The following is a 25,727-nucleotide window of genomic DNA, read 5'->3' on the forward strand; positions in this document are numbered from 1 at the left end:
AGCACAAGACAAATTCAGTATTCTTATTACAAATTGTAAGCACAGTTCAGTCTGTCCAATAAAACTCATAATTCAAATGCTTTAACTTCAGCTCAAAATATGTCAACAAATAATTTTTTTCTGTGTACTTCTAAAGGTCTCTGAAATGTTTGTTTTAGGGAGAAAGAGATGCAAGTTATTATCTTAGAGCACATTCAGAGAAAGCAGATTTAAGTGTGAAGGAGCACAGCTTACCGTATTATATATAGAATATGCAGCTAAAATATGGAACAAAGATTGTTGCCTGGAGAAATAAGAGCAGAAAATGAAAAAACTATAGTATTATCTTTTATAAAAACAGAAAAACATAGAAGCAGTGAACTGCATTTTGGAAACATGTTTTCCAAATTTAACTTGTCTAGCACTAAAGAACAGGATAAACCAGGTTTGACAACAATAAGAGCTTCTGATTTCAAGCCTATTTTGTAATTAGCACCTTTATGATGTTTTACACATTGAAATGTTTCAAAAAGTATCAATATACATTAGAAGAGAGTAGTGACACATCATCACTTTTACAGACAGATAAAGTGAAACATTGCATGGGTGACATTTCAAACACTGATTTATTCTGAATGCCAAAATTTAAACTCCCCAAACTTGTTTCCTGTGCTTGCAAAACACTAACAGCTGTTACTGATTCCAAACAGAGATGTAGAAGTGAAGATGTGAAATACACAAAGCAGCCACAAAGGTGTCTTAATCTTGGCACTGAAATTAAAGTCTGCTCTAGTGACTGCTACTGTCAAACTGAAGAAAAACAATATTAACTCTGGCTCAGCATCCTGTGCTCAACCCTCTGTTGATCTCTGGGTACTTCAGAGCTAGAATTACAGAAAGCTTTGTAGAGGCCCCTTGCTCTCTGCAAAACAGTCTAAGTTGTGAAGGTAGGCAGAGAAAAAGCCCCAAACACCACCAAACCAGCCAGCACCACTCTGCTCTTTCCAAGTTGTGTATGAAAGTAACAGTGGAGAGCTCTCATAATCAACTTTAAACTCACAGCTACTTTTTGTCACCTGTTCAGGAGAGAATCTGGATACCTGAATGCCTACTTTGATCTTCAAGTAAAACTGCTAAAATTTAACAGCAGAGCTTTGCATATTGTCCTTTTTCTGTCCAGTGAAAATTCTCTCCCTGTTACTAATCAATGAATGGAAAGACATATTAGCAGGCTAAATAAAAGAAAGCACAAGCCAGAAGGTACTTATTTTCATTTGGGAAGAGGATTTATACTTGGAGAATTTTATCAAAACATCTGCATTGTGGCATTTTGGTTCACCCTCTTGCAGAACTGAAGCTTAGCCATTCTCCAGTAACCAAAGAAAAGTGTAACAAGGTGCTAGAACTTTAAGCTGGAGCCTCATTTTACAAAGACAAACTAAGAGTGAACACTGGAACTTCCTGTAACCTCAGCTGACCACATGAAACTGAGCATAGGAGCTCAATGTCATGCACAGTTCCCTACACAGAATAACAGTGATTTCAGCATTATTTACACTAGATGGTAGCACTGAAGACCTGTAAAAGAATGAACCTTCAAAGACATGCAGTCTTCTTAAAAGTCAAACAAGCAATTGACTCACCCAGGGGATTTTATTTCATTGCTATGTGAAATGATTTCTGAATTTTTCATCGAGGCATTGCTGGAAATGCATAATATATGTACAGTAATTCTGAGATCTGTTCCAAGTGTGAAATTGCTTTAGGCAGCCAAAGGCTTTCCTGTGGACTCTGAGGGCATGGTTACACCAGCCACAGGAGCTGGAGCTGGCTCTGCTTGTGTTAACCCCAAACTGAAGAGGCAACGAGCTCCTGTTGACATCTAAAATGTGTGCACAGAACACAGAGAGGCCTGAGGAGCACAGGCACTGCCAGCCCTGCAGAAATGGATCAGAACTGCACTGGCTGCATGGAACCATCTCAGCCTGGGAATCTCTGCTCTGTGCTCCTTCCTTACAGCCTTCCAAGAAATTCCCCTGATTCAGGATTTTTCCACAAAATATCTAGAATAATAATGTAAGAAAATGTTTCTTTTATTATCACATTAAAGCCCACAGCTCTGAGTACCACTTTTTGAGAACAGCAGACTACCATAAAATCTGCCTTGGCAAGAAAAGGAGATTAAAAACTCAACTAATACAGAGACAGAAGGGGAAAAATACCCTCTTTTTCTCAGCAGGTTGCTGATGCTGCAAGCAAGCAACAATACTGATGTTTGCATCCCCACTTTTTTCACTATTAAGCATTTTTAAAGATGACAGCTGCCTAATATTCCTCCTCTAGTGGCAGCAAAAAAATTACAATGAAACAAAACATTTTGAAGAAATCCAAAAGCACTATGGCCTACAGTTGTAAACAATTAAATGCTCACTTACAAAAAGACTGCTTTATTTGGTTCTGAATTAGATAAAGGAAGAATACAAAATCTAAAAATCTAAATCTTGATCTCTGGGGAGATCAAGTTTACTTACTTGACACCGTATCTGTCCCGGAACATGATGTTGTCTCTGTACGTGCGGTTCACATCGAGGTCAATTTGCCGAATATCTGGTGAAGACCCTCGTGCTTGACACTTCAATTTCTGGGAGTACAGTAAAGAACAGACGTTTAAAATTGTGAACTCTAAAAAAGCAGAAAGCTGCTTGACTGTACAGCTATGTTGAATTAATTGCCATCATGGGATTTAAAACATACAGGATAGCAAGTTACAAGATTAACAGTTTTAACTTCCAAAATAAGCGTGTACATGCACAAATTCCATGAGTCAGAAACAGCCACAGAGTAAAGATGTAGAAAGAACAATCCTGTAATACACATTTTTTTTGACACATCATTCACAACCCATATTTAAGATTGCCTCAGAATTTTAAATTTTTTATTGTCATTTCTGAGGCATAGCACTAGAGAAAGAAAATTAATTTTGCTACTCAGGAACAGGAACCTGAGATGCAAATGCTCTAGACTAGACTTCAAGCAAACGATTTAGTGTGGTTTTCATTCTTCTCCTGTCTTTTCTGTAGCAGAAGTAATAGCTACATAGCTGCCAGTTATTATCTAAATATAGATAATGGACATTTCTCTAGTAATTTCCTCTTTCTGTTCTAATCTAATTTAGCTGTAGAATATGTCTACTTTAGCACTTGCTTTAGTGTTTTATAATTAAATCCATTTTTGTAATTGAATACTTATGAAACCTGCACAGGTTTAGACTGACACCTTATTTTTTGCACTTAGAATAATTTTCTCTTGACTCTCATTCATTTACTCTCACTTCTGTCAGTAAAAGTTGAGTTTGCAAGACCTTGGATTCAATATGGCATTTTTCAAACATTACTTCTGACTATAAGAGAATACCACAGACAATCAAAAGGCAAAACTCTACAGACTCTAGTTGCAAGAATACAAGAGTAAAGTAAAAGATGATAATAACAAAGGGGTCAAACAGGGAACAATAACATGCATCAAGTCAGTTGAACACAACCAGAATCTTAAGGCACATGAGGAATTACTTTTAAGTCACTGAACCAACACAACACCAACCACAATCTCAGCTATGTGTGCACCTTTCAGTACAATTTAAACTGAACACCCAGAATGATTTGTCCCCCAGACAGACAGAAAAGCAGCAAAGGGAAAATTTCTAGTTTTAAACACCTATGATATGATGGAATATAGAAAAAGAAGCACCCTAAGCCCTTGCAATCTCTCACATGTGAAAGAGCAGAAAGGTACCAAAAGTTTGAGAAACAGGAAGGACAGAAGGTTAAGAACTGAAATTTGCCCTGCAAAGAGAACTGAAAGAAGCTATTTGACCTACAATAAACGTTTATTATCCTTCTGACTTTAAGGTGTGCAGTTTGTAAGTGACACTTGCAGTGAGCACTGTTAGTATCACTTCAGGAAATAGGAAAATAGAGAGCAGCAAGATGAGTATATCACAAATAAATCAGATAACGATGGAAGAAACTCTTTCTACTTCTGTATCTGAACTACAAACATTTCTTTGTTTTACATTAAGCATTAGATGACATTAGTAATTCCTGAAGATTATTCCACCTATTTTTAAATGCATCTCATTTTACTTGGCATTCTTTCTCACAACTACATTATTCAACATAACCTGTTATACCTCCTTTGGATCTCCCACTAGTCTTATTGAGGAATTTAAAATACAACAGTCAGAATAAGCAGCCTGTTAGACTAAAGAGCAAGAAATATGAGGAAGGTAACAGACACCAAAATTTAGATAACTTCAACACCAACACCCATCTTCTTTCATAAGAATCCTCATCTACTCAGACTCATTCTTAGCTCAGCTTTTTCCTAGCCAAAACAAGCAATAGAGTGCAATGTAATTTCTAATTAATTTTCTTAACATTGCATTACAGCAAAGGCTTAATGAAGACTGTAGCTTTAATGCATGGTATTTTTAAATTAATATTTAGTTGAAATTCTACAAACTCACATTATAAAAGTCTTTCATTTCTTCTTTCATCTTCGGAACATCAAGCAACAAGGACCAGACTTGCCCTCTCAACTGCAGTGGGATCCCTTTATAAATTCTCCTATGAAACTGCAAAAAAAGAAAAGAAGGTAAAAATGCAGCCCAATTTACAATGCTCTGAGTAAAAGGAATAGTGATGCACAACATGCTAAAGAGAAAAATGGAATTACACCAAGCACCCCAAGAAAGGGATGACCTGCCGGGGACAAAGTTTTCCAGTGTATTTTGAACAATGTGTCCAGCAGTGCCATTTGGGACCTCTTGCCAGAATCCAAAGGCACAGGGACAAAATAGACACATGGGCCAAACCATCCCAGGTGATGTTTTCAAGCCAGGACTTTTGCATGTAGGAGGGTCTATCCAAATTGTATCACCTTTGCTCAGCAAATTTTGTAATTTAGATCCCAAAAATTAGATTCTTAGCAACACTATTTCAGGATAAGCCACAAATAGCTCACTGTAATTACAGTCTATAAATAGAAATAGCAAAAAAGCAAGCAGCAAAATCACAAAGCTTTAAAAATTATCAGTAGAAACCCAAAAGCAGAACTGATTTTTTAATTCTTCTAAAATCATGACAGTATGCTCAAATGTATGTGTGCAAGGAAACAAAGTGTGAGATCACAAAAAAACCAGAATGTGCCATTTCTAAAGCTAATCACAGATCTCACATTTTATTTCTAAACTAACAATCAATCTCCTACATGCATATAAAAACATTTGCAAAAAAACCAACAAAAGAACACAAAAAGGTGTTATCATCTTTTGAAGACATATTTAAGACATTTTCATTTTCTGTGTCACAACTGTGACACAGAAAATGAACTTTTCTGAAATTATGTTTTTAGCATTATTTTAATGATTACACAGGGAGACAATTAGGTTTAAAAGAGAACAAACCACACACAACCACTCTTCAATTTTTTTCTTCATGTTTATCCCACAGTTGAAGTTAGACCTTAAAAATTTCAGTTGACAAAGCTGCCACTTCTTTAAACATTTTTATAAAAGTTATGTTTGCAGTAAGAAATATTTTAAAAGCACTGTCCTCCTCAAAGACAGGACTGCTCTTCTTTTCACATATTTCACATCTCCAGTTTTAGGAAATTAATGAACCCCTCATTGCAGTGTATTTCCAACTCTCCTGCCATTTGGAGTATATCAGCTCTGTAAAGGTGTCTTTAATGCCAGCAAGGATTTGTGTCTGGATTGCAGAATCTCTAACTCTTGCACAAGTAAGGTTATGAGTTTCTTCCCTTGTTTCTTTTTCAAATGAAAAGCATAAACTTGTATAAGATACAACAGCCATCCTGGAGGCTGTCCACAAAAAAAATGTTGTGCTTCATAAAGAAAACTTTGCTGCATTAATACAAAGAATGCTAAAGCAGCAACACTTGCAGTGTGAGCACAGCTGTGCCAGTAGAGTTTTTTCTGTAAAGATGAAGAACATACAGAGCTCCAAAGCAGCCTTCTAGATGGATACCCTGAGCTCAGGTCACACAGCATTTCAGTGTGTCTCAAACCAGACACAAGGTACCTGCTTGTGGGAGAGAAGAAAATTCAATCTTTTGAAAGCCAAACACCCCCAACTGCAGAGGAGTCGTCCTAGCAAGATATTAGCCTGTCTACTGGAAAGCAGAATGAGCCAAATTTGCAATATCTTTTCTGGAAATCTGGAAGAAAACTATGGAAAAAACATGCAGTGATCTGTGTCCTCAGTGACAGGTAGTTTTATTCCTCAAACCCATATGCAGCAACAGGGTGCCTTCACAACATTTTTGTCAGCTAATTATAATTTTGTAACTCATTTTCAAATGTCTCCAAGAACAAAAGGTTATTAATGAAGACAACTGGTTGAAAAATAAATTCTCAAGACTACTGTTGTTGTACAAATTAGTATTTTGGGAGAAGGTCAGGAAGATTTACAAGGCCACAAATAAGCTTTTATAGTAATAGCTTCTTATCCAAACAGAATTAAGACATTTCAAACCATCCATCCAAATTGTGGAGTTGTTGAGGGGTCTTTTTGGAAAATAAAACTGAAGAAGAATCTCAAGTTTCAGAGGAGTCCATGGCATTTACAATTTTCCCATCTTCTGCACTGCCTAGATTGAAACAGCCAAATGCTAGAAGAGCCCTTAAAGCAGTAAGTAAAAACTGAGAGAGAGAACTGTAGAAGCACTTTTAACAGAAAAGTTTGACAAGTGAGTTGCAAACATAACTTTATAAAGAGCAGAAAGGACAGAGAGGTGAACAGTTTCATCAGCCAACTACAGCTATGCCAAAAAAAAAAAACAAAAAAAAAAAAAAAAAAAAAAAAAAAAAACCCCACCAAAACAAATAAAAAAAAAAACAAACCAGAGGAGCAAAGCAAATATTTTCAGTAGCTAAGTTCTGAATTGTTCACTATCTGGCAGAATAAACCCAAATAACATTCACAGCTTCTTGCAAACCATTTTAAATCTGTGTTCAACTGATTCTGCTGTTCCACCTATTCTTTTACTGAGGCAGAGAAAAAGCTCTCAGTCATCCCAAGTCACTACCAGATCCTGCCTACAGACTCAACAGAACACAAGACCAAGGACTTTCACTACCTGGTACAGAGGAGAGAAATGTCAGTCCAGTGCATGGGCTCCAGTGCACAAACAAGAACATGGAAACAAGTGTGAAAAATTTCCTATCCAATGGAAAACTGAGAGGAGTGATGATACACCAAGAGGGTTGTGCTGCCATCCAGAGTGAGGTTAACAACCTGGAGAAATGGGCTGCCAGGAACCTCAGAGAGTTCAACAAGGAGAGGTGCAAAGTCCTGCACCTGGGAAGGAACAACCCCAGGCACCAGAACATTCCAGGGGTCACCAGCCAGAAAACAGCTCAGAAGAAAAGGACCTGGGGATCCTGGTGGACACCAAGTTCAGCAGGAGCTGGGGCAGTGCCCTTGAAGCAAAGATGACCAGTGGTATCCTGGGCTGCACCAGACAAAAGCCTTCCTAGCAGGCTGAGGGAGGGGATCCTTTCCCTCTGCTCAGCACAGTGAGTCCACTTTGTCACAGTCATATTTTCTGAAAAATCTCTTCATCCAGGATTTTCTCCTGGGAAACTGAGAAGCCTCAGAGAAAAAGGAAAACAAATTCTTATCTCATTTGCATCTCCTGTGTTGTGCTCACATCTGGAATGTGTTTGGAGATTGTTCACCCACAGGTGATTGTTCCATTGGTTTCATGTGAGTTGTTTTCACTCTTTGGCCAATCAGGGCCAAGCTGTGTCAGGACTCTGGAAGGAGTCAGGAGTTTTCATTATTAGCTTTTTAGCCTTCTGTCTGTATCCTTTCTGTATTCCTTAGTATAGTTTAGTATAGCATTCTTTAATATAATATAGTATCATAAAATAATAAATCAGCCTTCTGAGAACATGGAGTCAGATTCATCATTCCTCCCTGCCATGAGGGACCCTGCAAATACAATACCAGTTCAAGACAGACATGGACACATTGCAGAGGGTACAGAGATGATGAGACTTTACCACCTTTGCCATGAGGAGAGGCTGAGAGGGCTGGGACTGTTTAGCCAGGAGCAAAGACTCAGGGGGATCTTATCAATTTGTCTTCTGCACCACCCTGAAAGGAGAGTGCAAAAAGGACAGAGCCAGGCTCTGTTCAGGGGAGCCCAGTCACACAACCAGAGGCAATGGGCACAAACTGAAACACTGGAGATTCCCTTTGAACATCAGGAAACATTTTTTCTCTGTGAGGGTGACAGAGCAGTGGCACAGGTCACCCAGTCAGGTTGTGGTGTTTCCAGCCTTGGAAATCTCACAAGCCATCAGGACACGGTCCTGGGCAGCTGGAGGTGGCCCTGCTGAAGCAGGTGCTGGACCAGGTGACCTCCAGAGGTCCCTTCCAAGCCCAACCTTTCTGTGACCCTGTGCAATGCTGCAGTTTTGTGAAAATGACACAGCTGCGCTGCATCTTGGGGAGTGAGGGGGGAACTCACACACACTTCACTGCAAAATTCATTTCTGATAATCATTCAGTCACCAAACAGTTAAAGAAAATATAAATGAGCACAGTGATTATTAGCTAGCTGAATGTCCTTACCATAAGCACCATGCTAGTGCCCTCTGCTGTCTTTTATGTCCTTATGTAATACCAGGTAAAACATCTGCTGAGAAATGCTGTTTGTACCTATGTACTTGCAGAACACTCATCTACTTTCCTGCCCTCTCTGAATTAATAATTCAAACAGAAAGTAGAAAATTCAGGAAGTTACTCTTTTCTTCTGCTTCTGGGAAGATGAAATACTGAATAATTTTAAATAATTTGTGCAGATTTAGGCTTTCTTAAGATAACCACTCAAAACAAAGCACAAATGCATAAACTCAGAGTTCAGATAAAAAGACAAATTTAGAAAAACATTCATCATTCAAAGAATGGGGTTATGGGATCTGGGATGTTCCTGTCAGCACAGGACATAGAAAAAACAAAGTGATGCTGGATACATATAATTATATAAACACAGGATACATAAAAATACAGGCTTAAATTCTGTAGCACATCTAAGCTGATATTCAGACAAGCACAGCAGTCAAACTCCTGCAATTACTAATAAGATTGTTGATCCTGAAGTAGGTAGGAGAAACTGACACTAAATCAGTCCCCATCATGTGGGAATTCAAAGGAGCTTCTCATGCAAAAACAAATTGGACTATAAATACACAGAATATACAAAATTAACTAAAACCCTTATAAAGCAAGAAAAAAAATAGCTATCATCTCAATGAAGGCCATAATGTCCAACATGCAAAAACACCTGGAAAATAAACAACCTCCCCTTCCTTCCCTGGCCCCCATCTCTCCAGCTCATGAACCCAACTGGTTTCTGGAAAGAGAAATGAGGCCACTGTCACACAGCACTGGCCTGAAGAGTGGCAACTGGCCTCAATGCTCCTCCAAGATATAAAGTTGGTTTTCTTAAAAATAAAACTCTCTCAGCTGTCAGGCAGAGCTGCACAAGTAGCAAAGGGACTCTGCCACCTCAAAAAGAATCTGTGATGAGAAGCATAAGAATTAAAATCTGAAGTCTCACAAGAAAGTATATTTATAATGAAAAGAAAATATATTTATAAAGGCTGCTGCCTTTAGAGGTTCTTCAGCTTCTGTGGGTTGCAAAACAGGAAGAAAAAGTGCAAACAGAAGAGTTGCTCCATCTCATTCAAAAATCTCAGGAATTCAAAGAGGGTTTTTCATTAAGGCTCTGTGTTCAGACTCCAAACGAACTGGAGACTTGATTATTACACTGTGTGTGAATGCCAGAACAGCTGGAAATGGCAGCTACCCTGATTGTTTCTCTTCTTCCTTTCCCCTTCAATTTAGGCAACTTCAATCACAGATAGATGAAGGCAGACAGGGAAAGACAGAAATACTTTGGTGGAAATACTCAAATGGGAATACAACATATAACAGTTTTATTTAATCTTTCCTGAAAGTTATGATCATACTAAGCCAGGAAGGATTTACTATCTGTGGGTGGCTGATTGTACCCTGAACTACTAAGCAGCAGAATACAAATAGGAAATAAAAGCACAAATAGAGAAGGACCATGCTGAAACACAAACTTTGCTGCTCTGTGACACTTCCTGCATAAGAAATGACTGATGGGGAGATGAAAGCTTTATTTTGACAAATATCAATCAAGCAAAGACACAAGGGCAGTTTCATACTTCAGAGTGGTATCCGTAAGAGCCATAAAAACTCCACTGAAAGAGATGCCTAAATAACCACACAGGAATCAAGGAGTTTTATACACAAAGAGCAAGTCAGACAAAAGCACCAGGAGGCCTTTATGAATGAACAGGAGTGCCTGGACAATCTCAAACAGAAAAAGAAAGCCTATGGGGAAGAAGCAAGGACAGGCAGTTTGGAGGAATACACAGAGATTGTCCAAGCAGGCAGGGACCAGCTAGAGAGCTGAAGCCCTGGTGAGATCACATATGGCCAAGGACATACAGGCAACAAGAAAACCTCCTAGATAAGGAAGAAATTCTTCCCTTTGAGGGTGGAGAGACCATGGCACAGGTTCCCAGAGAAGCTGTGGCTGCCCCATTCCAGCAAACGTCCAAGGACAATTTGGATGGGGCTCTGAGGAAGGTGGTCTAGTGGAAGGTGGCCCTGCCCATGGCAGGGGACTGGAACTTGAAGATCAATAAGATCCCTTCCATCCCAGGCTATTCCATGACTCTGTGATTCTACACTGTTATGGAGCTGTACAAGAGCTCACTTTATTACATCATACTTCACTACCTCTAAACTATTACCCAAATATGGAAGAGCCTGGCCATTTCTGGTCTCAATATGACAATTCTTCCATCTTTTTCCAGTTCCTCATGGGCATACATTCCTCATCTTTATTTCCCACCCCATCTTTCTTACAAGGTTTAGCACAAGAGTTCTAATGGGAAAACTGTGTCAAGGTTCCAGATGCCTCATCTATTTCTTTTACCTATCTATCCATCCATCCTTGTATATATATATATATATATATATATATATATTTTATATATATATATATATATTCGTCAGCAGTCAAGACCAGGAGAAGATGTAAAGTGAAGCATCTCAAATGCACACATACACTCATCACTGTTTTAACGTTTTCTCATTAATTTTCTTTGGGAAGTTAATAGGAAGAAAAAAAGTTCAGAAGCAGCCTATAGGCAGCTCTGCAAGAGTATTGTATGAAAACTGTAGTTTGCAATTAAGCAGATGACAGTTTGGGATAATGGAATCAAATATATGGATTCATTTACAGTATGTGTACAGTATGAACAGATTCCTTCAAGGCAAAGTCTCTTATTATGAAGGCTCATCACAAACAGGCTGTCCAAAGTCCTGTATTTTGTGCATACCTGGGACCATCACTTTCTCTGAGTCTCCCTCCCTACCTACTTAAGAGCACAATCATGTCTCAATGTGCCATTTTCCAAAACCAAGCCATCAGTACAATTATAATCTATAATCCTATAACATTGTTACTGTTGTTGTTGCTGCAGTGTTCCCTTCAGTGCTGTTTCTAAAGAATACTTATTTCAGGAGCAGCCTGACTGCACAGAAACCATGGCAGTGTCAGGTGATGTGAGTCTTATAACACACAGGCTGTTCATTTTCTTTAGCAATTTGTTCCTCTAACATTAACCACTTTATCCAGTCAAGTGAAGGCAGAAAACAAGACTCAGGAACTGTTCCTGCAACTACTCCTTCCATGCTTCAAGAATGTGAGCTTGAAAAGCTGGTGAATTCTTCCAATGCACTTCCAGATAAAATTGCCTTTAATTGTGAGTTTTGCACATCTCTGAGAATATGGCCAGGCTTTCCATAAAGAGCAGTGACAAATAATGTCTGGCTTTCCAGTGGATGCTCAGGAGAAGGAGTCAGCTGATTCTTTATTGTGTATCTTCTGGTTCACTTAGCACATCAGATGTGAGAGCGCATAAAGAAAACACCCTTGTTTTTTAAACCTCATGTGCTTCACTAGAGTTCCACAATGAGTGAAATTTTTTCCTAGCCTCAAGTGAAGTTCATCCCTTTATGAACATATTGAATTATTCTGGCCCCTATTTATAGTTCAGCCTATAATTTGTTACATGAACTGAAACTCTTTCTGCTCAGCTGATCTGCCAGTCCTTCTGCATGCCTGGGGAAGAGAGGATTATTTATTTAAGTCACTGTCTCGTGGACTGATGTCACCAATGGCTGAAGAGCACAACCACTGCTGCTCAGATGACACGTGGTTACTGGGTTACCTGAAAGGTCATATTTAACATTCTCTTTGCAAACAAAGCAACTGTTATGGAGGGGTTTTTATTGTCCCTTTGACTTGGGAACATATTTGATCTTAAAATATCCTTACTGCTACAAAACAAAGAAACAAAGTCACAACAGTTAAGTCCCCTAATTTCTCCTGCCAGAGAAAATGGCAGGACAAAAAGTAGGATTATAAGAAAAACTTGGGGAACAAGTAATTATTCTTCATGCATTCACATAATATTTTAAGGAAATGGACTTTCTAGATTCTGAGCTATACCAACAGAAGCCCCAACAGAAAATGCAATGACAGCTGTCTTGTGTTAAGGCAGCTTAACACAAGTCCTAAGCTGTGTTGAAGAGTAGAAGGAATCTGAGTTTGGGATTCTGTGCATTATCCACCAAACAGCCACAAGACCTGCTATAAAACCTCTCCCCCACCAGAGCCCAGTGTTGGGAGTACAGCCTCTCCAGCAAATTTTTTTCCAGCTGAAATTCTTCCATAATTTTAAGATGACCAAGACTACAATTCCAGCAAATAAACTGCTCACATGGAAGTCCCCACTAGGTTTTAAATCAAGTAAAATGAATTTAGCATCTAATGGCACACCTGACATGACCCACTCTCTCCAAAATTATTCTGCACACATGAACACAATTCCTTGCATTTGATCACCAATTTTGTTGGGTAATTACTATTGGGTTATAGGGTATTATTGCATTTTGGAAGAACAAAATAGCTTATCCTTTCAGTGTAGGGATGGTTTTTTTTTCAGATATCAAACACAGGCAATCTAATTTCAGGGTATACATTCTTTACAAAATGACAGCCAATGACAAAAACATGCAGAATTTTACCTTCTCACTATTCTTGTATTTTTCCCAGCTTTTTAGCATCTTAAGCCATTTTGTAGTTCTTTCAATTTCAAGGTTCTTTTGCTGAAAAGGATAAGAAAATTTTAGTATCTCTACAACATATGCATTTAAAGTTGTCTATGTTTTTTTAAAAAGAACAAGAAAAAGTTTAACAGAGCATTATGAATTTTATATTCAGTCATCTGAGAACAGCAAAGAGTTCATTTAAAACATCCAAAAAACCAAGCAGAAACTCTTATTTTCAGCACTATGGATGAATTGTATGTTATAAAAAGGGGTTAAGTACAATAGAAGTTTCTTTTTTACATATTTGGCAAGTTACCAAAAAAAAACCAAAAAACCACCAAACCAACAAAACTTCCATTTGTTTTTATACTCAGTTTTCAGGCAAATAATTTCTGCTGCAAGCCACTTAAAAGTTAGTTGTCTCTGAAATGATCTTCTTTTCCCAGACTTGCCCTCAAAATCATTAGCTTCTGTTTGCAAATGATCACACAAACCATCCCTTCTTAAAAGGCACACAGTTAAAAATGAACAAAAACAAATGCATGTAAAAGTGACAGTGCAGGAGCAGAAGTGGGAATAAGCTTTAATTTTTAGACATTAAAAACTAGAAATCCTTGCCATAATTCCTCTCCTGAAGAATTCAGGCACATTTTCACCTGAATTACCCTGTAACCTAACATCAAGGATTTCTTCTGAGGATCTATTAGCTTAAATTTTATTACTGACAAGAATATTTTAGTAACAAAGTGACAGAATGAGAATCCAAATCAAAACAAACCCCATTTTCTCAAAATAAATAGTTACATTAAGTAGTCTAGCAAGTACAGCCCTACTACCTTAGAGAGTGCCCTTCTGTCTACAAAAATATTGCTAGAGTTGCCATCAACTTCTCAAATTTGGGAACCAAACAAGCACTTGGAATCAGCCATCTTAGCCCACTGAATTTCAAGGCACTTTGGCACCGCACAATGAAAAATCTGTATTTTGTTAGCTCCACTGATAAGACTTGAAGCACTTCTTTTGAGCTCAGTTTTACATTTTGCAAAGTATCTCTGATTATAATACAAAGTTAATAGTTAGCTGTGTGTTGTTACATGTTTTTAATGAGACTGTTTCAACTTTCTCATAAAGCTTTGGAGCAGAAGAACCAGACTGGAAAGGTTAAAGCACAAAAATGAATGTGTGTGTCTACTGCTTTTTCTTCAGAGTTGAATATGAAAAAGTATTTCGTATTTTATTGTAAAGGACAGCCCCTCTACCTCCAACTTCAAATTCAGGGATTAATAAAGACAAGAAGTATATTCACATGGTTAGTGATTCAATCTGGTAACAATGTAAAAGTTTAATTTTAAAGCTCTGCAGGATACTGAAAAGTTATAAATACTTTCATTAAGTATTTATAAAGTCAATTGCATCCAAAATGTTGAGGGGAATATAAAAGAAAATTACTACTTACTGTCCCAAGAGAATCCTAATTTTACTCCTAGCTTTTACCCATCAGAATTTGTGCATTCTTTCTTGGCTATCAATGCAATCAAGTGGGCTTCTTTATCCTCCTGAACTTGAATCCAGAAGCTCAAAGCCTTGCATTAGCAGATGTATAACTTGATGAAGTTTAGGTCCACCCCAACTATGTATGATAGGGCCACAAAATGTCCTGTAAATAAGTTGGTTTGGGTTTTCAAGTTATTTTTTGTTTGAATTCAAATTCTGTAAGCCTGACACAAGCATAAAAACGTAATGGGGAAAAGAAGTGCCCCTACTCTTTCAACCTTACCTAAGTACTCATGATGCAATCAACTGCCCACATTCCTGTTCAGGTTCTGGCTGTATTGGGCAATATCTCAAATTCAATACCTCAAATAAAAGCCTTTTATATATTTAAAAAAAGATATTTCTTAAGACTTTTTAGAGGGGAAGGCTAGAAAAACTATTGTTTCCAAGATGTCACAACACTATTTCTGATTCTCCTTCACACTTGCAACCCCTTTAAGCAGCCAGCATTTTCAACATCTCTTAAAGCAGCTTTTCCTTAGGCATAGTTTTTATTCCTGCAGGAATAACAGGAAGTCAGGAAAGGTCTCTGCTCTCAACAGGTTGTTCATGTAATTGGTAAGAAAAATAAAACCCTATCTGCTTCCACAGTCTTTTTGTTTGTATGTTTGATCTGCTTTCAAGATTTTTGGTCTTTGGAGCCAGAAGCTCACTTCATTGTATGTTTGTTCAAGCTTTTATGTCTTTGTGTCAATTTACCCATTCTCTAGTGATGCTACTGTAGTCAAAATAGCAATTATTTTTGTGTTCAGTTCTTGAAAACTTTTAGCTATTTCTTTTCCTGTCTGAATTATGTTCACTTTTATGTCTAACAGGTACAACACTGAAAACACAGACAGATCTGAGGCAGCTCATTGCAGAGCAGAGGGATGCTGCTACTGCTCTTTCAGACAAGTTCCATGTAGCTGTCACCAAAAAAAAAAAAAAAAAAAAAATCCATTTATCTGTCTTCTGAGTACATTTTACACTTTGAAGCATTTTTGCCATTGGGAGTAACAGAATCCCTAATTGAAGCAGAGCTGGTTTCCTAGTCTCATGTCAGTAAACAATGCACTGGTGAAAGCACAAAAATCATGAAATTGCTAAGCATCCCTCTCATGTGCAGCACTCCACCTTCCTGGAGAGCACAGTGCCAGGGGCTGAGGCTTAAAGCAATGCTTCAGCAGAAACCTCCCACAAAACCAGAACTTGCTGAACTGCTCCCCAGAGAATTTATAATCAAGTAAACCAATGACAAAACCTAACTGAAAATTACTTGCAAAACATTTCACAAACTTCAAAATCAGACCCAGGCTCCAGATTTCCTGAGGTCAGTTCTCTGGCTCCTTTCCTCCTCCAGAAAAATCTTTCCTCCCCTTGTCTTATCTGAGATGTGCTGGATTATTTATCTCAAGGTTAAGTAGTTCATAATGGAGGACAATGATTTGATGCATTTAAGGCATCAAATGTGCAGCAAAGTAATGAAGCACCAAAATGAGTAATTAGTACTGTTAATGCAGAGTAAAGGTATTATGACCAAAAATACACACACACACAAATACACACACAGAAGTACCAGCTCAAGAGGTGTTTGGTATCTGAAGAACAGATTCCAAATTCACAAGGATATCAACCTTTTACATAAGTTCCAAATGATATGAAAACTTGAGTTTGGAATATTTTTTAAAATTCACAAGGCAAGAGGAAAGCATAAACAGTTCTGCCCAGTGACTTCAAAAGATATTGTGCAGAAAGCTTTTAATCTTAGCCTACATTAACATAACACAGTAATCCTTATGGATGGTATCTTGAAAATTGCAGATTCTGACAGGAGCCAGATAAAGCTCAGACCAGCAGAGGTCAGGATACCATCAGGAGTGTAACCAGAAGTCTAATGCAGGAGCATCACTGGATGATTATTAAAACACACTAGACTTGCAATTTAACACTGACTCCATAAATACAGTTTCTGTGATGACACTTAGAGACAGCAGAAACAGAATTTGGGACAGAGAACTAAGACACTATTTCCCTCAAATAATTTAAGGCTAACTACAAAGGCACAGTGAATCAGAATTCAAAACACATCTACCAAAGTAGCTGCAAGCTGCCTAATATTTCTGCTCAGAGACTTACCCTCCCTGCTGTGTCCTTCTGATGGAAATGAAATTATACATACACTCACTGTGTTATTAAATGTAATGAAACATGGCAGGAAAAGGCAACTATTTCAGGCTGTGTATGCAAAACTACACATTAATCAAGGCAAAACAAAAGAGACTTACAAGTTCTACTCTTTCACAGTAAGCATCTCTTACTAGCTTCAGTATATAATTGAAGCACAAAATAATTAATTTTCAGAAGCACTGATGCTCTTAACACTCAAAGAGCTGAGCAGCCTTGAAATAAGTCATTCCATCCTTTTTCCATGTATTCTACTGATTTGTGCAGCCAAGAGGGACAACTTAAACATACAACTTTAAATACTTTGACAGAGTTTTCTGATTTGGTTTGGTCTTGGAGGTAACAACAGACCTGACTGACCAAGGAGAAATACCAACAGTAACTAGGCCCAGATAAGCAGAAATTGAGTTCTCCATTATTTTTTCACATTCCTAACACATCAGTTGTCCAGCTACTTCTCCAGAACCCTTCAGCAGCAGAAGGATTTTTGGACTAGGACCTGCAGCAGCTGCCAACAGGACCTGCACTTCTGAAATATACCCAGCTCAGCAACTCAGCATTACACCCTCATGGCACAGGATATTTGTCACCATTTCCCAATGGAGCAAATCAGCCCATGCTCCTCAGGACAGCAGCACACACCTGGGTAAAATGCTTCATAGACTCATTAATAATAAAATGCTTCATAGACTCATTTCACAATGATTTATATTTTTAAAAGCTGTAAATCTGTAAATGTTTACTTACTAGTAAAACCTGGAGGACAGCAGACTTACCTTTTCTATCACCGCATCATGGACAGGAAGCTCCTCTGGACTGAAAACAAAGACAAAGTTTATATTAGTCTTGGTTGTTCTTGGCACAAAATCATTTCTCTATAGGCTCTTACAAGTCAGCACTTACACCAGCAATTTGTAGTAAAAAGTGAACAAGAATTTGAACAAGAATTCTGAACAAAAACAACTAATATTTTAAGTACAGAACTAGGATTTTTAAATCAAAGTAGCTGCATAAATTAAAAAAAACATTGCATAGTTCAAAAAAACTTTTTTTTTCTGTAAAAGCACTCTGTGCTGTCCTACTGAACTGAAACCCTAATGATTCTTGCTTTGTTTTCTTTGACCATACTATTGTTAGCTGCTTACCAACAAAAAAAAGCTTCACTACTGAGCTCAAGGAAAGGCATTGAGACTTTGCTTGACTTAGGAAAGCTAACTCACAGGTTCTCAAAACTACAAATCTCACTCTAAGTAACAAGCAGGAAGTAGCAGAAAAAGAAATTAGTTTTGTTACTAGGTACCTAATTAATACTAAAAATTAAAAGTCTTCTCACTTCTTACCCTATGCCTAAAAAGGCAGCTTAGGAATTTGAAAGCTTGAAGAGCAACCTTTGACCTGATAAATCTTCAGACTTTCCATTCCTTTCATTTCATTCTGAGGCCTCTGACTTCTGTTTTTCATAGCAAAGAAATTTGTGCTTTTCCTCTCAAAACTAACTGGACCATCTCGATGCCAAGAGAGCCTGCCTTCCCCTGCAGCTTCTGAAAACACAGCAGCTCAATTGTAACAAGCAACTCCCTTCTACTCTTGGGGTCAGATAAATAACACACCCAACAAAACCATGTTTAAAAGGGACTAAAACACAGGAAACACGTGAAATACTTTTAAAAGCTCCTACTGAGTCCTGATATTATGAAAAAAACCTCATACCTACATCAGTATAGCTTTCTACAGAGAAGCTATTAACCACCAGTATTTTAGACCTGAATCCCACTCTGTGCAAGGGTGACCTTGGTGAAGGCTACAGCAGTGAAGGCTGCAGTCAGTGTAAGAACACTGATGCAAAACACTTGAATCGTATTCAATCTCATTGCATTTATAAGATGCTGTTTCAGATTCAGAAGTTACATTTGAATAAAGAAATACAGAATGAAGAAATACATTTGAACCACTTCATCTAATGGAAAAACTTGCTCCTATCAACACCTTCACAGACAAGTCTAACAACACACACAAGTCAATACACACACTACACACAAGTCAAATTTTCCAGTCCACAGCTCAGAAACTAATTTTAAAACCAAGACTGTTGCTTTTGAGGAGCACTGCAAAAAGCATAATTTGTTCATTTAGAAGCACTTAACAAATATCTGCAAGTTTTCTTGCTGAATAACAACATAATCAAAAAAACTCTTGATATACATTTAACGCACTAGAAACAGCCTCTCATCAGTGTTAGTTGTAAATGTTAACAAAATTATAGTATTGTATAGCATGCTCTCATATAACTAAATCAGCTGAAAGCAGGCCCTTTGTATGCCAAGTATCACCTAGAAATTCTAGAAAGCTTACTTGAAGTGGAAAGCAAAAGCAAAGGGGAAGAAAAAATTCAATATATAACACAATCCACTTGGGGTTGTTGTTGTTTGGTTTGATGCACAAAGACTGCTAAGCCTTCTCACATCACTTAAAATTTCCAATTCTTCAGTGACAGTTGCAGGCCCTACCTACCCTCCACCAGCCTCCCACAGCAGCCTCATTCTTCCAGCCCCACGAGGTCACACCAGCAGCTGGCTGGGCACACAACAAACCCTTTTTCCTGCAGTGCTGCCTGCAAGGCAAGGATCTGCCAGCTCCACATCCCCGTGGACTCACAGTGGCCACAGCAGCTCCTCTGCTGAACTGGTACCACTTGACAGCTTCTCCTCACACTGGCATGGAAGCTGAGCACATGAAAGATTAATCAAATCTTATTTTTCACAAAGGAGGAATGAGTTCTAGTGATTTATTAAGGAATGGCTCCTTGCTAATTTTGCAAGTTATCATCAGTGTACAAAGAAAAGGCATGGCTGAACCTCCTGAGTAGGAAAAGGCTGCCCTCACATCCTGGGAAGCAGATACCAGATTAATCCAACATCACATTTATGCCCAGATCGTTCATTATTTTTTTGAGCTGCTACACTGACATTCCACAGCAGCACATTAAGGCAGCCCCCTGTTTTTATTCCCCAAGATGCTGCTGAGCACCTGGCAAACAGCACAGAAGCCAAATGAATTGCCAGGGGCTGCTCAGGAACTCACTGGACATGCAGGAGCTCCTGGAGATCTCCCTCTCCATTAACAAAATGGTATCAACTATGCCCCTTTCCTCACATATATAAACATTAAAATCTACCTGCAAGGACTGCAGGAAAAGCAGTGCAGGCTTTTCAGTGCAAAGCCCCTAAAGGTAGTACTTGAAACAAATGTATTTCCATTTAGTGTGTTTTCTATGCAGAAACCTTAGAGATTTTCTTTTATTAAGTAGAATCAGACACAAAATCAATTAATGTCTGCGAATCTGTTATTTTATTGTACCTTCTATTTCTTCTTTATAATGATGCATCTTTTCCTTCCTTCCCCAGCCAAGCCAATCTAATATTGTTACACCTTAATTACTTCTTTTAAAAAGGAATCCTCTCCAAGCATTCCCAGTCTGTTTAAACTTTCATTTCTCCATGGATCAGCATACTTCACCAAATAATAAAGGGAAATAGTGAACAGTATTAACATAATATAGCAATATCCTGCCCTAAGATGACTATTTTCCTTTAATAGTTGAAGTAATATTCATTTAGGGGATCCAGAGAGAACAGAACTGATTAACATAATTAGTTTGGAACCATACGATCCAGGATATCCAAGAGAGAAGTCACAGGGATACTTTTAACTGAAGTCATGAAAATAAGGTCTCACTCAGCAGAAATGAGATCTTTACACTCTGCTGTCTCTACTAAAGAAAATCTGAATAGGTAAAGTCAGCTGTTGAACAAGACAGGAATTAACAATCACTACCCCTGATCTGTACCTTGCCATGAAGAGCTCCCAAGTACAGCCAGGTGGGATCCCAACAGCAGCTCAGGGCTCTGAGCCAAGCAGCTCTGCAGTCACAGCACTGAGAGAAAAGGCTGAAGATCTCCTCTCCAGGTCTGGGAGCTACAGACCACTGCAAGATCAAATCCCAACTACAGTGAGGTGCCTGATAGTCACCCTACTATGAGGTTCCTCAAAGATGTCTCACTGGAAGAAAGTAAATACTGGACTCCAAGATCTGACTGGAACTCAGGATCTGTACCCATGGTCCTCACTGGTGGTTATCTGCAGCCAAAGCCATCCTCCCATCTTTCAGTCTGGACTACTTCCACCTCCTGCTGAGGTCTAAGGTAAAAGACAAGACTTCATTTATTAGACCTGACTGAAAGTGCCTTTTTTTATTATGTTGTAAGAGGTGAATGGATCTTAAATATTTAAGTCCACCACAATAGCTAACACAGGTTTTCATGAATGCTTCAAGAAAACTCTAAAAAAAATGATGTCAAATGGATAATCATCTGCGACTTCAGAACATTAAATATGCAGACATTAATATGGTTTTGACCATTACAGCATGTGTTGTAATTAGTCTCCTTGAGCAACAGTGGTAGTTGAAATAAATTGAAAAGTCTAAGACTTAACAAGCTTACAGTCCCCTACCCACTGCTGCTGCTTAAATCAGTAATCTTTGAAGAGCACTTTGATGTATTCATTCAATACAAACACAAGGAAAGACTTTCTTACATTACACACTCAACAGATTTATTCTTCTCCTACATTTGTATTTGAATCCCAAGTATGCTCCCTGCTGACTCAAATCACAGCATTTTCCTGTTTCTGGCTGGTTTGGCTTAAGTTTAAGAAATGTAAAGCTTCCTCTGTTCTTTGCAGATTCAGTTGAGGAAGATATTTAGTGCAATAATCAACCTTGGTACACCAGTCACACCAGAACTCCAGATTCCAGAGGATCAATTCATTACTTCACAGTTACAAGTTGGACAAGGTCTAACAACAAAATTTTCATTGGGGAAAAAAAAGTGGCAAAAAATGACCACAATAAGACCAAAATACTACAAAGCTTAATTGCCTGAACAACTGTAATGCTCAAAATCTTTTGGTATGTTGTCTTTTTATTTCTCAATTTCTATTTTGGAACCGACCAGGGCACTGTGAAGAACTTTGGGGCTTGTTATCATGAAATATTTGTGGGAATAACTGTCATACACACAAGTCATCTAATTAAAAAGTCAATTACATTCAATATTTCTATATTACTGAACCCAGTGTAACACAGACATTAAAAAGGTTTAATCTTCACAAAGCCTGCAAAGCAGTACCTATGCAAAAGGTTTTCTCAAACTATTACTCTATTTTCTCATGCTCTACTCTAAGTGCAAGAGCATCACCTTACAGCACTGTGCAGAGTTTCATTTTCATTTAAAAGTTTTTCAAAACCATATTTGGTGTCATATTTTCAATGTAATCTGGGAGAAGTTTCTTGCAGAACACTGCTCTTCATGGTCTCATTGAGTTAATCATGAAGAAACAAATGCTGTGCATTCAGCTTGTTATTTGTGATACTTCTAAGTGTTTAAATCCATGAAGAAAACATACTTGCTATTACCCAGGAGACTTGTTTTGAAGGAAGTATTTTAAAAAAAAATTCAAAACAGTCATTTGTATCATTTTGAAACCCTCATGATCAATAAATTTGTGAGGAAACATCCACAAAAACATCAGTAAGGTATAAAACTCAAAAGCAAAAGTGATGTAAAATGAATTTGTAAGAGTGATCATACACAGGTAAGGTATGAATAGGGAAGAATTCACTTGACCGCTGTCTGAGCCAAAGAGCTTCAGTACAAATGGAGTTGTCTTGCTGTACAATATGAAACTCAGATTGCTGAAGTAACAACTTGCACCATTACAGTATCCAGATATATTAGGAAAAAGTAAATCTTCCCAAATAGGTACAGTTTTAAATTGTGTGATTTGTCAGGAGTGAGTTGTAGGAGTCTATGGCTTTACTAGACACAAAAAAATGAGTATATTCACACTGGGAAACCAATTCTACAGCAATAAACACACTAACAAGGTGCTCTACTAGGTCTGCCTCCCCCTCAGTGTCTGATGGATGGCACATAAAGCTGTCAGGGCAATATGGGGTATTATGGATATGTACAACAGTGCTTGGCAACAGAATCACACCTTTGAGGTAATTTGCAGAGGAATCTTGACTACGAATACTGCTTTAATCTTCCAGTTTTTCAAAGGAAATTAAAGCAAAAGTATTATTTTCAAAATCAATACTACATGGAAAAGATTTCTGAAAATATTAAGGAGAAGGTAAGAAAGCTGTTGTTTTTCACAGATAAAATTCTATGGCTCACTTCCTTCTTTCTGTCTCACAATGTACTTACAAACTCACAATTCTGATTGAGTCTGTCTCTCAAAATAATTGGAGCTCTGCTACTGTAATCATTCACTTGGAATTTTCACCAAACAACCTCTGCACAGTATGGGGGTAGTGACTACAGCAGATTAAAAAACAGCTTTCAGAAGTTTTGTTAAAATTCATAAGCAAGCCAAAGCAATTAATTAACATATGGGATAAGCCAGTGTGACATTCTACAATATAATTATCAGGAAACATGCTGCAAGAAAGAATTTAATGCTGGCAAAAGGTTGGACCACATGTGATTTTGTGACTAGGTTTTATTTGCAATTATTATTTGTGGATTCTGTGGATGCTGCTGCCAATTTGCACAGCCCAGTGCCATGAACATGTAGCTCCTGTCCAGAAAGTCTCAAGCAATGTGAACTGTAAGAGATGAGACAAAATAAAATTCAAGTTTTATCAAATACAACTAAATCTCAAAATGACAACATTTTAGTAAAGTACTTGGCTGCTTGAAAGATGACTTTGTTTTTATTGCCAATATGAAAAATTATCACAAAATTTACAGCAAAAAACATAAAGATGTGTTTTCACTGCCAAATGCTAAAAATATGTGCGGGCCTCTCTTTTTAGTGGAAAGGTGTGTTCTATACAAAAACTTGAAAGTTTCCCAGCATAGAATCAGAACACCTTTGAGAAAATTTATAATCTGCTGAACTGAGCACATCAGCATTTCTAGTGATTTTTGATGTCACTTTAATTGCACATAAATGAACATTGAGGTTAAAAATGTCTTCTCAGAATCAAGTTATTACAGAAAGATAAAAATTAGCCTAAGCCACCTTAAAATTCCCAAATGTCTAATGAAAGAGAATGCTTTGCTTCTAATTTAGATTTGATAAATGTCTAAAACACCTAGGTTTTCTCCTTTAACACATATCTCCTGTTTTGAAGTACTGCTCAAAGGTTCCTTCCTGTGCAGATCACTTACACCATAAATTAACAGTGATCCATGGTTTGCATGTTGGCAGCTTCATCTGTATTAAAATTCATGCTATGCAAAGCACATTTGAACATAAATTACCTAAGATGGTATTGTTCCAGCAACGTAGACTTGTTCACTGCTGAAGTTCAAAGCATTATGTACCTACACTTGCTTCTTTGAGGAAATCAACTTCAGTGGTCTCAAATCCCATTCTGGTGGCTCCTTCATTGGGTCGAGAGAAGCAGCATCTTTGCACTTATAAAATCTGTCCCCCCTTTTAGCATCCTTTACAACCTGTGCCAGTGAAACTCACTCTGGCCATTCCCTACATTCAGTTACTTTCATCTTCTGGAAATGCTAAATTTAGTAGGAAATAAATGAGGTAATAATGATTATGCTACATACTTGTGTTTTAGAGCTTAAGCAGTAACTCAAAACCATTGCATATTGCTTCATGAATGTTGTATAAATTAAACTATATTAACATAGTCAATCATTTCTTTCAGTTCTGCTACCTAACAGCTCTTTTCATACAAGGAAGTACTTCATGAATTCCTAGTACGCATTGGATGATCTTTTACTGAAATCAAGCAGCAGCAGCTGTTAACAAAAAACCACATTATTTGTCCTTAGTTGGCAGAATTATCCTGCAGCTTATTTTTGTGTTTGCTATCAAATCTGCAGGATTGCATTCACCTCATTTCCTTCTATATCTGCAGGGAATGCTGAAGTGACAGCCTGGACTAACTCAGCTGAAAGAATGGATTTAAAATTCAAATTTCAACTCTAGTCCTAAGCTTAGAATAAAGCTAAGCTAAAGAAAGGGGTAACACTGTGACACAGATTTAGGAAAGAAAAGAAGACCATTTTGAATTACAGCAAATAACAACAGAACATTTCTTCCTTCCACAGGATGACCATGCATGAAATGGAAGTGAGAGCAGAACCACACACCAGATCACCACAATAACACAAGGGGAAAGGGAAGACAAAAAACTAAAGAGAAGAAAATCTTAAATACTATTGCAAAAGCAATTAAATGCACAGTCCAAGTCACAGAAAAATTCATTGGTAACTGATAGACATGTAACTTCTAGGCACTTCTCCTTCTGGTGAAGTCCTACCACTACATACACAAGTGATGTGCAAATATAGGCAAGTGCAAAGCTCACAGGGACCACCAGAGAGAAGGTCTGGTTCCTCTCCCTTTTCCTCTCTGGTTTGGACAATTTTCATTAAACAGCTTTGAATAAACAATCACTTTACCCCATCAGGCTGACAAAGAATACTTGTTGAAATAGCAAGTGTGAGAAAAAGTGAACAACAAAGGCACTGAAGACTTCCTTGTAGTAACCAAAACACCTTCTAAAGCAACACTTTTGACCACATGCTCTTGCAAAAGTGAGACCTCACTTTAAGGAAGCAAATACTGCAAACTGCCATGGGCAGCTCATGCCTTTGGGCACAAGCTCAAATGCATGAATGCAGAGAAGATCCACAACACAACCACCACCAAGAGTGCAGACAAATTCACAGACCAGTGTTCACTTCC

The 25,727-nt window shown here is 37.9% G+C and overlaps 1 protein-coding gene across 2 annotated transcripts in view; it reads right to left on the reverse strand.

Annotated features, from left to right (window-relative positions):
* Positions 1 to 25,727, reverse strand: part of USP6NL (USP6 N-terminal like) — a 112,960-nt gene that overhangs the window by 23,226 nt on the left and 64,007 nt on the right. For both annotated transcript variants that reach the window (XM_009086901.4, XM_018910378.3), the window contains 5 exons: positions 17,717 to 17,756; positions 13,200 to 13,280; positions 4,505 to 4,612; positions 2,511 to 2,620; positions 235 to 283 (listed from right to left, as the gene is read on the reverse strand). In XM_009086901.4, the coding sequence (XP_009085149.1) occupies positions 235 to 283; positions 2,511 to 2,620; positions 4,505 to 4,612; positions 13,200 to 13,280; positions 17,717 to 17,756 (388 nt within the window). The remainder of the gene's footprint in view (positions 1 to 234; positions 284 to 2,510; positions 2,621 to 4,504; positions 4,613 to 13,199; positions 13,281 to 17,716; positions 17,757 to 25,727) is intronic.

Source organism: Serinus canaria, chromosome 1A, assembly GCF_022539315.1.
Source record: "Serinus canaria isolate serCan28SL12 chromosome 1A, serCan2020, whole genome shotgun sequence".
Classification (NCBI taxonomy): Eukaryota; Metazoa; Chordata; class Aves; order Passeriformes; family Fringillidae; genus Serinus; species Serinus canaria.